The 16,943-nt window shown below is 51.8% G+C and overlaps 1 protein-coding gene across 1 annotated transcript in view; it reads left to right on the forward strand.

Moving 5' to 3' along the window:
- Positions 1-16,943, forward strand: part of B4GALNT3 (beta-1,4-N-acetyl-galactosaminyltransferase 3) — a 67,395-nt gene that overhangs the window by 23,988 nt on the left and 26,464 nt on the right. The window contains exons 2-3 of the mRNA XM_064155666.1: positions 12,849-12,952; positions 14,469-14,546. Coding sequence (XP_064011736.1) covers positions 12,849-12,952; positions 14,469-14,546 — 182 coding nt within the window. The remainder of the gene's footprint in view (positions 1-12,848; positions 12,953-14,468; positions 14,547-16,943) is intronic.

Consider the following 16,943-nt stretch of genomic DNA (forward strand, 5'->3'; position numbering starts at 1 on the left):
GTCGCCCTCCTGTGGACACCTTCCAGTACTGCAACTTCTCTCTTGAATTGAGGAGCCCAGAACTGGACACAGCACTCAAGGTGTGGCCTGAGCAGTGCTGAGTCCAGGGGCAGAATAACCTCCCTTGTCCTGCTGGCCACACTGCTCCTGATCCTGCCCAGGATGCCATTGGCTCTCCTGCCCACCTGGCCTCACTGCTGGCTCATCTTCAGCTACTCTCTACCAGCACCCTCAGGTCCCTTTCTTCCTGGCTGCTCTCAGCCACTCTGTCCCCAGCCTGTAGTGCTGCTTGGGGCTATTGTGGACAAAGTATAGAACCCTGCACTTGGCCTTGTTCAATCTCATCCCATTGGCCTCTGCCCACCCATGCAACCTCTCCAGCTCCCTCTGCAGGGCTCTCCCACCCTCCATCAGCTCCACAGCTGTTCTAGCTTGGTGTGGAGTGAAGGAATGGCAGTGGGTCATCTGCCCTATCTGTGTTGGTGTGTTTGCCTGTGGAACTTCCAGGAGCAGATGAAAACCTCCTGGTGCATGTTTGATGTTGTTCAGTGGCAGTGCCTTACGTGGGCATCGCTTCTGCTCCTCTGGGTCTGGCCAAGGCCTCGCTCTTCGGTAATCCAGGCCTGCTGTGAGTGCTTGCAAGAAGGGAATTGCAAACTGGGCCTCTCTGAATAAACAAAACCCCAAGCTGAATATACCTGGGGGTTGATTCTTCCAGGGTATCACACAGTATCACAGTATCATCAGGACTGGAAGAGACCTCACAGATCATCAAGTCCAACCCTTTACCACAGAGCTTAAGGCTAGACCATGGCACCAAGTGCCACGTCCAATCCTGCCTTGAACAGCTCCAGGGGCGGCGACTCCACCACCTCCCCGGGCAGCCCATTCCAGTGTCCAATGACTCTCTCAGTGAAGAACTTTCTCCTCACCTCCAGCCTAAATTTCCATGGTTCCATTGCTCCGAAAACCAGGAGAGAGGCCACCTTGATTACTGGGAAGAGGATGAAAAGAATCCCTTTCATGTTGCTGGTTGTGGCAAGTTGGTTTTGCTGTGTCCCTTCCACTCCTGCAGCGGTAGAGCGCGGTGCGAATCGCATCCAGCTGTGCACACAGGCGAGCAGCTGGGCAGTGCTGACCACTGGGCGAGGTCCCCGCTGGGTGGTGTGGTGTTTGGGGCTTTTTTAAGAGCAAAAAATAGCCTGGCTTGTTTATACAGCTTGTGGTTTGCACAACCTTCACTTCGAGAACATCCTTTTAGTTTAAGGATGTTAAGGGGATTTAAGGATGAGGGGAACTGGAGCAAGCTGCTGAAAGAGAATCAGAATCAGCCAGGTTGGAAGAGACCTCCAAGCTCATCGAGGCCAACCTAGCCCCCAGCCCTGGCCAATCAACCAGACCATGGTACTAAGTGCTTCATCAAGGCTTGGCTTCAACACCTCCAGGGATGGTGACTCCAACACCTCCCTGGGCAGCAAAGAGAGAATACTGAGATACTGTCCTATATTGCCTCTAGGACTGCAGTTGTGTTTCAGTGTCACTTTCTCACCACACAGTGTGCAGGCTTTAAAGTGCTCCATGGCAGCTCCTGCCTTGTTTGTGCTGTTGAAGCAGCCAGGATTTTGCTAGGGATTTAGTCTTCTGTCTCAGCTTCACCAGGGTGTCCCCAAATCCTCCTCCCACCAAGCCATCTGAGTTCAGCTCTACATCTTGTCAGACTTCCTTTGCTGTAAGAAATGTGACCCAGCACCATGAGGACCTCTCCTCTCAGCCCTGACAATAAGAGCTAAATTAACTTGACTGAAGAGGACTGGTTTAAGACCAGTGGCTGGGAGACATGGAGATAGTGGCTTCTATACTGAGCAGGCACTCTTTGTCTTGCAGAAAGTCCTTGTGGATTTTTAGGCCTTTGCAAACCCTTTCAGACCTGTGCAGTGTGCATTGATGACAAAGCTCTGAGATCCTCCTCTCCCTTGGGCTACTCCTACCTGATCTCAACACTAGAACAGGTTGTCCAGAGAGGTAGTTGAGGCCCCATCCCTGGAGATACTCAAGGTGAGGCTGGACAGGGCTCTAGGAAGCCTGATGTGCTAGTTTGAGACTAGCTGGAATATTTTGGTGAGAAGAATTAGGTGATAGGCAGCAAAAAGGAAGCAGTGGTGATGTCTGCTTCACTCACAGGCTTGCTGAGATGGATAAAAACAAGAACACAAACATAGACAAGACAGTCACTGTGTGTCTCTGGGTGCCTGTGCTCTTCTCCCTGGCCTGCTTTCTGTGTAACTAACCCTTCTGCTTTCTAACCCCACTGGCTGGTCCTCCAACCTCACCTTGCACATAATGCAAAGTCTGGGATAAGGTAGAGGGGTGGAAAGGAGGTGGAAGGGTGGTTGGGAGCCCCTCCTGGGGACTCAAATTTCTGGGAGGGCTGTTGTGTTTCTGTATTACCTTTCTCTTGTCTATTTCTGTCTATAGCTGTAGATATTGTAACTATCTGCTGGTATCTTGTGCTAAGCTGTGAATGTAAAGCTTCAGTCCTTAACCCAGCAAGCTGAGTCTAGTCCGGGTGATATCATAAGGGGAGGGGGAGAGGCAGGGAACACCCAAACCATCACACCTGATGTAGTTGAGGATGTCCTTGCTGACTGCATGACTGGATGACCTTTGGAGGTCCCTTCCAGCCCAGCCCATTCTGTGATTCTTTGACATTATCAGTAAGGGTTCCCCCAGGCCCCTGTAGCAGGCCAGGAGTCAGCAGGGTCGTTTGATGTCTGTGATGCCCAGCCCTTGCTGGGGCTCTGTGAGTCTGCTGTGATGTTTCAGTTGGTACTCTCCTGATGCTTGAGGTGGGGAAGTCCTGGGTGTGATAACTCATACGTTTCCTCATGTGGCAATTGTTCTTTTCTCTCCTCATTGGTTTCTTAGCTTTACCCTGTGGTGAGGGTTGAGTCATGAAATCAACTGATTTTTCATCTCAAGGGCTGAGCTGGTATGGAACAGGTTGTGGCAGTTCTTGATGGCCATGAGGGAGGATGAGCTGTCCATAGGCTTCAGGTGAAAGGTGATGGTGCTTCAAGATCTGAGGTGAAGACCTGTCAGTGGAGGTGACCCCTAGAGGATGCTGAACTGGGTGGGAGCTGTCCCTCATGCTGGACCCATCACATCTTCACCCAAGCAGAAGGATGAAGTGGCTGAGCAGAGCAACGTTTTGGCTTGCCCACCATCCTGCTTAGATGAGAGCCTGGCCTGCAGTCAGCCCTGGGGCTTGATGTGGCAGCACCACAGCTTGCTCCTTGCCTCAGCAGTGGGCAGCTCACTTAACAACCAGGGAAGAGGAGATGAAAGGGAGTGGAGGGCACAGCTATCATTTATTAATACTGCTGGGTTGTGTTTCTCTCCAGTGCTGTAAGACTAGTGCAGGACTTGCAGGCAGCTGGTGAAAGAGAAGATGGAGCTCACCAGGAAACATGAGAGAACTTGAAGGAGGTCTTTGAAGAGGCTCAGTGGGAAAACTTTTGGAGGCTGGAGGAGCCTGAGAGAGCCAGGGAATAACAGGAGGGAAAAAGTGAAATCATCAAATCATAGAATGGTTTAGGTTGGAAGGGACATCAAGGAGACTGTAGCCTGGTGGGGGTTGGTCTCTTCTGCCAGGCAAGCAGCAACAGAACAAGGGGACACAGACTCAAGTTGTGCCAGGGGAGGTCTAGGCTGGATGTTAGGAGGAAGTTGTTGTCAGAGAGTGATTGGCATTGGAATGGGCTGCCCAGGGAGGTTGTGGAGTTGCCGTCCCTGGAGGTGTTGAAGCAAAGCCTGGCTGAGGCACTTAGTGCCATGGTCTGGTTGACTGGCTAGGGCTGGGTGCTAGGTTGGACTGGATGATCCTATCCTGGATCCACTCCAAATCTGGTTGTTTTGGGCTCTGAGCAACCTGCTCTAGTTGCAGATGTCTCTGCTGACTGCAGGAGGTTGGACTAAGCCAACCTTTAAATGTCCCTTCTACCCAAACCCATTCTATGCTGTAGGTTGTGCAAGTGTCACTTCTTGTGTCAACTGAAGGAGCAAAGGCATGAGAGAGCCTGGTTAGGCTTTTCTGAAATGGTGCTGCCTTCATGCACTGTGTCAGGGCTTCCTCCTGACTAAATTGTCACTGAGACCCTGGGCAGAGAAGCCAAAAAAACAGATGAGCCTGGCAGAGGTGAGCAATTTTGTCTTTGCCAATATCCCTGTTCCAGCTAAGCTCACAGGCTATATCCTTGTTACAGCTAATCTCACGGACCACAGGCACATTGCATCACTTTGGCATCAGTTCTCCAGGCAGAGGAGGAGTGTGTCTAGCAGTGGAAGTTAAGTATGTTCTGAAATAGAACAGAAAAGCCCTAATATCCTGCAGCAAACAGGATTTATGATTCTCTGACAGCAGTGTGTATCATATAAACTGCCCTGTAGTGTTTGAAGGCACCAGAGCTGAGGTGTGCTGTGGACCCTGTGGCTTTGTGAGTTCCTTGGGGGGCAGTGGCACACAGGGGACAGACAAGTCCTTTGGCAAAATGCAGCAGAGAGAGAGGCCAATTGCTTTTCCTTACCAGAGCACTGCAGCAATGGGTGGTTTGATGTGTGTGTTTAAGTTGTGTAAGGCACTGCACTCAAACCAGCATGGAACTGTGCCCGGTCCTGGGCTCCCCCAGTTCAAGAGGGACTTCGAACTGCTTAAGATGGGCAAAGCCACAAAGATGCTGAAGGGAATGGAACATCTTTCTTAAGAGGAGAGCCTGAGGGAGCTGGGGCTGTGCAGCTTGGAGAAGAGGAGCCTGAGAGGTGACCTCATCAATGGTTATCAATATGTGCAGGTGAGTGTCAGGAGGCTGCAGCCAGGCTCTGCTGGGTGATGCCCAGTGCCAGGACAAGGGGCACTGGGTGGAAGCTGAGGCATAGGAAGTTTCATTTAACCATGAGGAGAATTTTTTTCCCTGGGAGAGTGACAGAGCACTGGAACAGGCTGCCCAGGGGGGTTGTGGAGTCTCCCTCTCTGGAGATATTCAGAACCCACGTGGATGTGTTCCTGTGTGATCTGGTATAGGTGACCCTGCTCTGGCAGGAGGGATGGGCTGGATGAGCTTTGGAGGTCCCTTCCAGCCCCTGACATCAATTCTGTGATGCTGTGATTCTGTGAAAGAGAGCAAAGCTGAACAGCATCAGCGCAGCTCAGTAGGAATCACAGGAGGAGCCTGTGGAAAAGGTCAGGAAAGCTCAGCAAAGAGGCTGAGGGCAGTTGGAAACCTCACATCAGCAGGCTAATGACTAATGTCAGATGGCATTTTCATTGATATTTATTCTGGAGCCAGTGCAGGAATTACTGTGTGAGCTTCCTGTGCTGAGAGACACAAAAGGTGGATTAGGCAGTGGTTAGGGTCTCATTTGTCCTTAAGCTCATTAGGCGCTTGTGAAATGAGTGCTGGGCAGCAGAAACCTCTCTTCCTTGACTTGTGGAAATTTCCAAAGTGTTGGAAAGCAAACAGTCATTTTGTAATCAGTCCTTGCAGGCCACCTTAAACATGCAGCAGGGTGATTTTAATGCTCTGGTAGAAAGCTGTAGCACAGTTAAATATTCCACTGAAACAGGATAGCTCTGTAAGGCAGCTGGCCCAGCTCCAAGGTGACTAACCCAGCCCTGTCCTTCTGGGTGAAGGATCACCTCCTGGAACCCTTCAGGAGTGCCTGCTGGTGGAGAATGGGGGCCCTGCAGCAGCGTTTGGCTGGGCTGTGACATATTTTGCTGCTTCTCAGCTTGGGGACGGTTCCAGGTTTCCTCTTTTTGGACAAAGAGTGATTTCTGGTTCCCGTCTCAGGGATTTCATTGTCATGCTTGTAGCACGGGCTGATTGGAGACCCAAGGCAGGACACTGATGTGTGATTTAGTCAAGAAAGAGGAGAAACAGTATTTCAAAAGTTGGTTGCATAATAGTTCCATAAAGAGAGTCTGCAGAACTGATTCTTCCCCATAGCAACCCATGTTACATAAATAAAGCCAGCTCAGAAGCAAGTGTCAGTGCTTTGCAGCCCTTCCCATTGCAGGGTGTACATTTGCTTGGAGCCAGGAGGCCCACTGGGAGGACTGGCTGCTTGTTTTGTCCACAGGAGTTTTGAGCCTGTGTTGGGGAGGAGCTTGAGTGTGTGCATGCACCCTTAGAGCTCTGAGGCTTGGTATGGGTTTTAGGACATAGGTATAGAGTCATAGAATCAGCCAGGTTGGAAGAGACCTCCAAGCTCAGCTAGTCCAACCTAGCACCCAGCCCTGGCCAGTCAACCAGACCATGGCACTAAGTGCCTCATCCAGGCTTGGCTGCAACACCTCCAGGGATGGTGACTCCACCACCTCCCTGGGCAGCCCATTCCAATGCCAATCACTCTCTCTGCCAACAACTTCCTCCTCACATCCAGCCTAGACCTCCCCTGCCACAACTTCACACTGTGTCCCCTTGTTCTGTTGCTGCTTGCCTGGCAGAAGAGACCAACCCCACCTGGCTACAGCCTTTGCTCAGGTAGTTGTAGAGAGCAATGAGCTCTGCCCTGAGCCTCCTCTTCTGCAGGCTGCACACCCCCAGCTCCCTCAGCCTCTCCTCACAGGGCTGTGCTCCAGGCCCCTCCCCAGCTTTGTCGCCCTCCTGTGGACACCTTCCAGTACTGCAACTTCTCTCTTGAATTGAGGAGCCCAGAACTGGACACAGCACTCAAAGTGTGGTCTGACCAGTGCTGAGCACAGGGGCAGAATAACCTCTCTTGTCCTGCTGGCCACACTGCTCCTGATCCAGCCCAGGATGCCACTGTCTCTCTTAGCCACCTGGCCTCACTGCTGGCTCGTCTTCAGCTACTCTCTACCAGCACCCTCAGGTCCCTTTCTTCCTGGCTGCTCTCCAGCCACTCTGTTCCCAGCCTGTAGTGCTGCTTGGGGTTGTTGTGGGCATTCTGTGCCATAACAAACCCTTAGTCCATCTTGCACACCTGTCTGCCCTCCCTAGCCATCCGTATTTTGGTGACAGCTTGGAGGAAATCGGTGATACAATTTGGACCTTTGTGGCTGTGCTGTGTTGAGAGTTGCAGGCACAGCTCCTGTCTGAAGAGATGAAGGCTGGCATTTGGGTCTAGGTGTCAAATGAAGCTTTGGTTGTAGATTTGGTGCTGTCAGCATCTGATGAGAAATTTCCTACTCTTGTGCAGAATATCCTGACATTCCAGTTGCCTCTTTTTTCCCATTTTAATTGGCATTTGATGCTCTGTGTCCCTGGAGCAGCAGCTTTAGTCTTGGGTTTTGGATCAGAATCGTGGGGCTGAGCTTGTACACAGGATCTACATCCAAGTTCCTGCAATTCTTGAAGTGGTTCTCTAGCCTTATACCAAACCCATGAACATTAATAGAAGGATTGAACCTGGCTCAAAGTTCACTCATCAAACTGTTTTAGTCTGACCTCCCTAGAAAGCAATGCCAAAGCAGTGCCTCAGCCACTCATCTTGGTTATCTGAAAGACTTGTTCTGTTTCCTTGGGTTTGGTACTCCTCACTGTGCCTGCTTTTGTTTCCTGCCCAACACAGCTGTCAGATGACTGTTGTGTTGTGCCACCTTTAAAAGCCTCTCTGACTTCAGGGCTTTGTTTGCTGTCAGAGCAGGATGTCCCACGCAGACTGCTGGGAAGTGCAATTGTTCTACTGACCTGAAGAACATAAGAAAATGAAAATGATTGAAATAAATCATAAGACATTTCTGGAGGGGTCTCTAGGAGTGTTGCTTCCTTGCCTCAAGGTCACATCAACCCTACCTGAGATGTTTCTGGCAGCCTGATCTTGATCTTAAGTCTTCTCTTCCTGTTGTCTTGGCCCTAGACTGCCTCCAGTCACCACTGAATGTGATAGCTTAAGGTCACAATCTTGTTCATAAAGGCATTTTAGTGGGAGTGGATTACTGCCTTGGAGGTGAATTCAAGGGAAGAAACTGGCTGCAGGAGTTTTGAGCAGCTAGAAATGGCAAGGAGAGTGATAGTTAAAGTGTCAGGGTGTTTGGGGATTTTCTACAGGCCAGACTTGCACAGGACTTGAAGTCAAGCTGCAAGCAGACAGTTTGGTAGTTCTGTGTCTGCGTGGAAGTGGAAAGCTCTTAACTCTTTAGGAAAATCTCCATCCCAGGCAAAAGAACTAATGTGTCAGCAATAAAGCAGTAACAAATGCTGACTTGAAGGTCTGTTGCACAGTTAACCAAAGAATCACAGAAGTATTGGGGCTGGAACAGTGCTCTGAGATGAACATCAAGTCCAGCCTATGCTCCAACACCACCACACCGACCAGACCACAGCACTACATCCAACCTTGCCTTAAACATCTCCAGGCATGACAACTCCACCACCTCCCTGGGCAGTGCATTCCAGTCTCTAATTCCCCTTTCCATCAGGAAGTGCTTCCTAACACCCAACCTAAATCTCCCCTGCTGCAGCTTCAGGCCATGCCCTCTCGTCTTGGCACAAGCTGCCTGGGAGCAGAGCCTGACCCCCACCTGACTACAACTTCCCTTCAAGTAGTTAAGTGATAAGGATAATGTTCAGCTTCATGGCCTGGGAAGCTCTTGTATTAAAAAAAAAAAACTCCTTTGGCAAGCATTTGAGCAGTCTGCATGCTGCAGGGCTTGCAGCAGTGGAGAAGGCTGCACAGAGCAAAGCTTGCTGATGTGAAAGTGAGTGCCAGGAGGCTGGAGCCAGGCTCTGCTGAGTGATGCCTGGTGACAGGACAGGGGCAATTGGTGGAAGCTGAGGCATAGGAAGCTTCATTTAAACATGAAGGCGTGTCAAACTCACGGTCCCCTCTTCCTTACAACATGGTGCAGGCATGTCAGACTCTCAGTCCCCTCTTCCTTACAGCATGGTGCAGGCATGTCAGACTCTGAATCCCCTCTTCATTACAGCATGGTGCAGGCATGTCAGACTCTGAATCCCCTCTTCATTACAGCATGGTGCAGGCATGTCAGACTCTCAGTCCCCTCTTCCTTACAGCATGGTGCAGGCATGTCAGACTCTCAGTCCCCTCTTCCTTACAGCGTGGTGTAGGTGACAAGGAGATGGCTGCTATCAGGCTGCAGCCTCCCAACCATGCTGCCTGGGGTGCACACCACAGCATCACAGCTTCTCCTCACGATCTCACTGCCCAGAAGCATATGGTAGCTGCACCACAACCTCACTGCTCATGCTCAGTGTTACAGGGTGAAGGCACTGCCAGGTGCACTGCCTGTGTGTGGGGTGCAGTCAGATGAGAACAAGTGCACTGCCTGTGTGTTGGGGTGCAGTCAGATGAGAACAAGTGCACTGCCTGTGTGTTGGGGTGCAGTCAGATGAGAACAAGTGCACTGCCTGTGTGTTGGGGTGCAGTCAGATGAGAACAAGTGCACTGCCTGTGTGTTGGGGTGCAGTCAGATGAGAACAAGTGCACTGCCTGTGTGTTGGGGTGCAGTCAGATGAGAACAAGTGCACTGCCTGCGTGTTGGGGTGCAGTTTTTCATGGAGAGAGTGATCGGGGACTGGAATGAGCTGTGCAGGGAGGTGGTGGAGTCACTCACCCTGGGTGTGTTTAAGGGTCATTTGGATGTGGTGCTTAGGGCTATGGTTTAAGGTGAGTCTTGTAGAGTAGGGTTCTAAGATGGGTGTAGTGATCCTGAGGGGCTTTGCCAGCCTGCATGTTTCTGTGATAACTGCTGGATGAGATCTCCCCATCTCCACTTGCCGCTGAGAAGAGGCAATCATGGCCCTGGGCTCTGCCTAGACCCAAAGCAAGAAGCATCCTCATCTTATTTCCTCTTGTTGTGGCTTTTCTGTCACTTAACAGTTGGCCAACAGACTGCCTTTTGTGGGGCTTTCTGCTCTACAATACAGCATCTGTCTCAGCCTCCTCTTCAGCCTCTTTTCCTTTCCTTTGTGTCCACTTGCCTCTATTTCCAGCAGCAAGTTCAAGTCCTGAGGTCTTTTCATCTCAAACCAGCAGGGCAGCCCCGGTGGGCATTTGTGTCCTTAGCCTGGAATGGGTTGCCCAGGGAATGGGTTGCCTGGAATGGATTGCCCTGGTTGAGGTGTTCCTCATGTTCCTGCCAGCCTGCCTGACAGGAACATAAAGAAAAAGGGCCTATTTTTTCTGAGGAAGAGCCACTTCAGTGGTGCTGGGCAGTAGCTGAGCCCTGTGAGGCACTAAAGCAGAAAGGAAGGTGGATCTCAGCTTGTAGGAAATAGCTTGGCCAAGGGTCTGGTTGTAGGCACAGGGAAGATGTCCTGGCAGTTGGGGTGAGGTGAAGCAATGCAGTTTGGATGCACTCTGTGCAAATCCTCTGTCATTTCCATCAAGACTGTGGGTGCACACTCTTGTAAGAAGTCCTTCTGCAGCTTTCCTGTAGGATCCTTTTGGGCACTGGAAGGCAGCTCAAAGGTGTCCCTGGAGTCTTCTCCAGGCTGAACAATCCCAGCTCCCTCAGCCTATCCTCACAGCAGAGGTGTTCCAGCCCCTGGATCATCTTTGTGGCTCTCTGTACTTGTTCCAGCAGATCTATGTCCCTCTCACAGTGGAGACACCAGAAAGGATAAAGCTATGTTTCTTTTTGCAGCTCCCTCTCTCCTCCTGGCAAGAAAGGCATAGGCAAAAACAGGTCCCTCTCCAAGGCTGCCACTTGGAAATTCCCAAGGAAAAGCTTGCTTTTGAGAAGGAATTGGAGCACCAGGAACTTTCTTTGAGGGAGCTTTTAGCCTGTTATTTTCTGATAGTCATTTCTCACCACGATGGGGAATTAGACTGCCAAAGTACAGATTATCCAGCAAGGAAATCACTTCCTGCAGGTTAATTCCTGGCTGGTTTCTCTCTCCTGTATCTGGCTGATATGCTAGATAAATATGTTAGGTAAATATGTGTTAGATAAGTTGTGCCAGGGAGATATTGGCTGGATGTTAGGAGGAAGTTGTTGGCAGAGGGAGTGATTGGCATTGGAATGGGCTGCTCAGGGAGGTGGTGGAGTCACCGAGCCTGAAGGTGTTGAAGCAAAGCCTGGCTGAGGCACTTAGTGCCATGGTCTGGTTGATTGGTCAGGGCTGGGGCATAGGTTGGACTGGATGAGCTTGGAGGTCTCTTCCAATCTGCTTGATTCTGTGATTGTATTTGTGCATCAGGGAGGACTGCCCCACTTTCTTCTCCTTCCCAAGGCTCAGAGAAATGTCAGCCACTGGCACTTGTGTGTAGCTTTGCTTTGCTGCAAGACAGGCTCCATGCTAGCTGTGGGCAGGATCTGGAGTGCAGATAAGGCCAGGAGCCCCTTCAATGGCAGTGGCTGGCTGTGGTGGCCAGCATCCTCTGCCCAGGAGCTCTTGCAGTGGCATGGCTGGCTGTGATGGCCAGCATCCTCTGCCCAGGAGCTCTTGCAGTGGCATGGCTGGCTGTGGTGGCCAGCATCCTCTGCCCAGGAGCTCCTGTAAGTGGCAGTGGCTCGCTGTGGTAGCCAGCATCCTCTGTACCAAGCTGCTGCCAGCTTGGTTAGTTGCTGACTCAGTGCCAAAATGTGAGCAAATCTGAAAGCCACATAGTGTGAGACACTTCAGTGCTGCTGGGAGGTGTGAGCTCTGCTCACCAGCACTGACTCTGCTGGTGATAAGGACTGCAGTTACAGCTACAAGCTTGGGCTGCATCTTGATATCTTTTTGCTCCCCAGCACTGCCTCCTTAGTGATAAGGACTGCAGTTACAGACAGCTACAAGCTTGGGCTGCATCTTGCTCATCTTTATCCTAAGCTCAGGAAGCCAACAGGGTTGTAGAAGGAAAGAAACCAATACTGATCCCGGATCAAGCAGAATGGGAGGGGAGGAGGTGTCAAATGAAGCTGCTTTGAACCTGGAAGCTGGCTTCACTTTGTGATGCCATTAACTGCATCACTGCTGTGTTTTAGGCATTGCAGCTGAATGTCCCATCAGGTGCATTCTTTGCCTTCATTTCCTTTCAGAAAACTGAAAGCTTTTACTGTGCAAATACGTACATGTTCAGAATATTCTGTTGCTGGTTAAACCAATTAATGCTCTGCTTATTGTGGTACTAATTTTCCTTTGGGACTGCTGGTTAAAAAACAATGATGTTCTTGTCCTGGGTTACCACAGCTCGCTCACAAGCCCCCCTCCCACCACACAGACAGGAGGGAAAGTAACACAAGAGGAGAACCCTGTGCTGAGCTAAAGAGTTTTACTGGAAGTTACACAAATGCTCAACCACCTCAGCCTGTTTGCAGGAAAGCTCAGCAAAAGGCAGCAGCAGAAGCCAGAGGCAAAATTTCCCCCCGCAGAGGAAAAGCCCAACACCCCAAACCCAGCAAGCAGAAGCAGCAGGAGGAACAGGAAACCTCTCGTGCTGCAATCTGAACTTCAAGCCCCAGGATACTCTGCTCCAGCCAGCACTTTGGTTTGGAAACTGGCACAAAGGCAGCAGGCTCTTGAATACTGGCAGCAGGTTCAACTCAGCCTGTGACAGCTCTTCAGTTTGACCAATGGGGGACTCTGAGGGACCCACAGAGAGGTTCCCAGTCCTGTGGTGACTAATGCAAGCTCTGATGTGTATTTTAGAACTGTGATCAATCTTTAACATAATAAATTAGTAAGGAAGGAAAAGCTTTTAAGGGAGACAAAGGCAATTTATTCTCTTTGTGTCGATCTGCCAGCTCTGAGTAAAGCAAACAACTCCTGGTCTCTGCTGGACCACGCCAAAGTGTTAGAAGGCTCTCAGCCCTGTCAAGGAGCAGTTTATTCTGGTGAGTGCTGCAGCTTGTACACTGACATCTCTTTGTTTCCTCCATGCAGGATACAAAAGCTGGAGGGAGCTGGCTAAGGCTCTGGCAGACAGCAGTGTCCCAGGCCGGGCCCCAAACCTGCAGTTTTACTCTCCACAGAAGCTGGGACAGCAGGTGAGGAGACATGAGATGTTTTCTGGAGGTTTAGAAGGGCAGACCTTCCCTTCTGATGCCGGCCCCAAGAGACAGCTATCTCTTCACACAGCAGAGAGAGCAAGCCACAGAGCGAGAGCTGGGCTGACTCACAGCAGTGTGAATGTGCAGTGACTCCACTGGAGTCAACGACCTTGCTTTAGATGCACTAAGTGGCAATAGTGGGCTGAAACTGTCTGGGTATGTGGCACAGGAAGGGAGCACTAAACAAGATAAAAGCAGAAATGAAAGAATGGGAGTCAGTTTGTAGCTCTCTGGTGAAGCACATCTCAGTACTGTTGCCTGAAGGAAGCATTGGTAGAGTCCATTGCTGGGGCCTTTTTGAAACAAGGCTGGGGAGAAAAAAGGAGAATGAGCCAAGTTCTAACTCTGTGCTAGCAAACAGTTACAAAGTGCTGGTGTCCCTTGTCCTCAGTAGCTGACAATAGAATGCCCAGCCAGGGAGCATTTTCACGTTTCCATGCCCATAATAGCTCACTTAGAATCAGAGAATCAGCCAGGCTGGAAGAGACCTCCCAGATCGTCCAGTCCAACCTAGCACCCAGCCCTGGCCAATCAACCAGACCATGGCACTAAGTGCCTCATCCAGGCTTGGCTTCAACACCTCTGGGGACAGTGACTCCACCACCTCCCTGGGCAGCCCATTCCAATGCCAGTCACTCTCTCTGCCAATAACTTCCTCCTAACATCCAGCCCAGACCTCCCCTGCCACAACTTGAGACTGTGTCCCCTTCTTCTGTTGCTGCTTGCCTGGCAGAAGAGACCAACCCCACCTGGCTACAGCCTCCCTTCAGGTAGTTGTAGACAGCAATGAGCTCTGCCCTGAGCCTCCTCTTCTGCAGGCTGCACACCCCCAGCTCCCTCAGCCTCTCCTCACAGGGCTGTGCTCCAGGCCCCTCACCAGCTTTGGCGCCCTCCTGTGGACACCTTCCAGTACTTCAACTCCTCTCTTGAATTGAGAAGCCCAGAACTGGACACAGCACTCAAGGTGTGGCCTGAGCAGTGCTGAGCACAGGGGCAGAATAACCTCTCTTGTCCTGCTGGCCACACTGGTCCTGAGCCAGCCTAGGATGCCATTGGCTCTCCTGCCCACCTGGGCACACTGCTGGCTCCTGTTCAGCTACTCTCTACCAATATCCCCATGTCCCTTTCTGCCTGGCTGCTCTGAGGCACTCAGTCCCCAGCCTGTAGTGCTGCTTGGGGTTGTTGTGGCCAAAGTGTAGAACCCTGCACTTGGCCTTGTCCAATCTCATCCCGTTGGCCTCTGCCCACCCATGCAGCCTGGCCAGGTCCCTCTGCAGGGCTCTCCTGCCCTCCAACAGCTCCACAGCTGCTCCTAACTTCTCCTTTGGAAAAGGAGCTTGAGAACTTGCATTTCTCTCACATGTTCTTGTGTCCAGGTGTGAGCCCTCTTGTGTAGGTGTTGGTGCTGGGCGATGTATGAGGCTACTTTGACTTTCCTCTGCATGTATTTCAGAGCCAGGAGCTGCAAAGAGGTGAGAGGAATCAATCAAGTTACGCCGCTGTGGACAACCCTGTCCCATGGGTGCCTGAGGTGAGTGCCTTTCTCCATTGCTTTGTGTCAGGGAGCTGTAGAAGCCTGTGCAGGAAGAATAGAAGGCAGGGATCTCTGCCTGGAAATTCACTTGCTTCACCAGGAGTCCAGTCCCTATCACACCTTACTGCCTTAATGACACTCAGAGCTGAGCAATCACCTGGCAAGATAGGAGCCTCCAGATCCCTGACCTGTGCCAGCCATCAAGGCTCCCAGCACCAACCCACAGTTCCCTGGGAGCAGCCAACTTCCTACCTTCCTGGAAGGTGAAGTTTGTGCAGGGCTAGGACTGCACAGGGCCAAGGATTCCAGGGCCATTGCAGGGCCGTGGCACACAGAAGGGTCACGCTCTGCTTCCGCACTGGCATTTGCTTGCTGCCCACCCCCTGCGTGTCATACACAGAGAGTTCTCCACTTCAGTGGCACTTCTGGTGAACAGAGACCTTCTCCAGTGACCCTTGAAGACTGGGGTAAACGTTTGTTTTGGTTCCCTCGTGCTTCTTACTCTTTCCTCCCCTGTTCCCTTATCTTACCATTCCTCTTCAGATAAGGGAGCAATGCAGCCTGCTGATAAGGAGAGGGACACCAGCCAGGGGGCATTTAGCTGTTGGAGTCAGCTCACTAAATTCCTCAAGGTGATTAGAGACCTGCACAAGTTAGAAGGGCCTCTGTGACTCTCCGGGAAGGGAATAGGCTGCTGCCCCTGCACTCAGGGCAGGAGGGAAAGTCACTGCCTCTAGCCATAGCACTGAGCAGCTTAGGACCCTGCACCACAGGCTAAAGCTTTCCTGGAAGCAGCCAGCACCAGTCACCCTCCAGTGCCCAGCCCCAGCCCAGGCCATCGATCTGTTCTGCTCCATCAGCTCCACTCCCAGCTGAGCCTGAGGTTTTCTGCAGCTGCAGGGCCTGGCAGGCAGTGTACAGGCAGGCTACTGCCAGGCACAGGGGTGACACAGAACACTTAGTGCTCCTTTCTCCGGTGACACTGGGCAATGCAGGCTTTCTATGGCATCCTCCAGTTTCTCTGAGGCTTTGCTCAGTGCCTCTGATTTCCTCCCTGACAGTTTCTCACAAGCATATTAGTCTTGAAACCTGCCATCCATGGTGTGCAAGGAGCCTTTGGTGGGTCAGGAGTGCAGCTAGTGGGAAGCGTGCTGTGGCTTGAGCAAAGGGGAGCGTTCAGCACAAGGCTGCTCTTGTGGTGGGGACTTCATGCCCCTGAGTGCTGCAGCACTGGGCAGAGCACCCACCAGCCTGCAAACCTCACACTCCTGGGTGGTGCTACCAAGGAGAGAGTGAGTGGAGAGTTCTGCTGGACGAAGTAGGACTCAAGGTGTGCAGTGTTACACGGCCCCATGCCTGCTAAGGTGCTGCATGCTTCATCCTGTGCTGCTGCCCACTGGGGAGGAGAGCTCTGCCAGGCAGCAGGGCTGCTGCCCCAGGCTGGCTGTGTTGAGAGTCAGTGACTGCCCAAGTTCCTGGCTATGCCCTGTGTCAGGTGGTGAGCAGCAGATGCACCTGGGGAGGAATAATAAACTGCACCAGTGCAGGTTGGGAGGTGACTGCTGGAGAGCAGCCCTGTGGACAGGGACCTGGGAGTGCTGGAGGATAACATCCATGGCACAGCAATGTGCCCTTGGGGCCAGGAGGGCCAATGGCATCCTGGGGTGTATTAAGAAGAGTGTGTCCAGCAGATCGAGGGAGTTTCTCCTCCCCCTCTGCTCTGCCCTGGTAAGACCTCATGTTGACTGGCTCCCCAGTTTAAGAGGGACAGGGATCTGCTGGAGAGGGTCCAGCAGAGGGATATGAGGATGATGAGGAGACAGGAGCACTGCCTGATGAGGAGAAGCTGAGGGACCTGGGGCTGTTTAGTCTGGAGAAGAGAAGACTGAGATGGGATTGAATAAATGCTTATCACTATCTGAGCGCTGGGGGCCAGGCTCTGCTCACTGCTCCTTGGGATAGGACAAGGAGCAATGGATGGAAGCTGCAGCTCAGGAGGTTCCAGCTCAACACAAGAGGGAACTTCTTGACTCTAAGGGTCCCAGAGCACTGGCACAGGCTGCCCAGAGAGGTTGTGGAGTCTCCTTCTCTGGAGCCTTTCAAGGCCTGTCTGGATGTGTTCCTGTGTGACCTGAGCTAGATTGTATGGTCCTGCTCTGGCAGGGGGGTTGGACTGGATGATCTCCTTGGGTCCTTTCCAACCCCTAATATCCTGTGAGCCTGTGCACCTATCCCTATCCAGTCAACTAGACCATGGCACTAAGTGTCTCATCCAGTCTTTTCTTGAACACCTCCAGGGACAGCCTGTTCTCTTTCTCTCTGCAAGGCAGAGCCACCCTGCCTGCAAAGGGAGCTAATGGTTCACCAGCACCAGCTGCAGGACATGGAGAAGGA

This window comes from Pogoniulus pusillus, chromosome 15 (genome assembly GCF_015220805.1).
Source record: "Pogoniulus pusillus isolate bPogPus1 chromosome 15, bPogPus1.pri, whole genome shotgun sequence".
NCBI lineage: Eukaryota > Metazoa > Chordata > Aves > Piciformes > Lybiidae > Pogoniulus > Pogoniulus pusillus.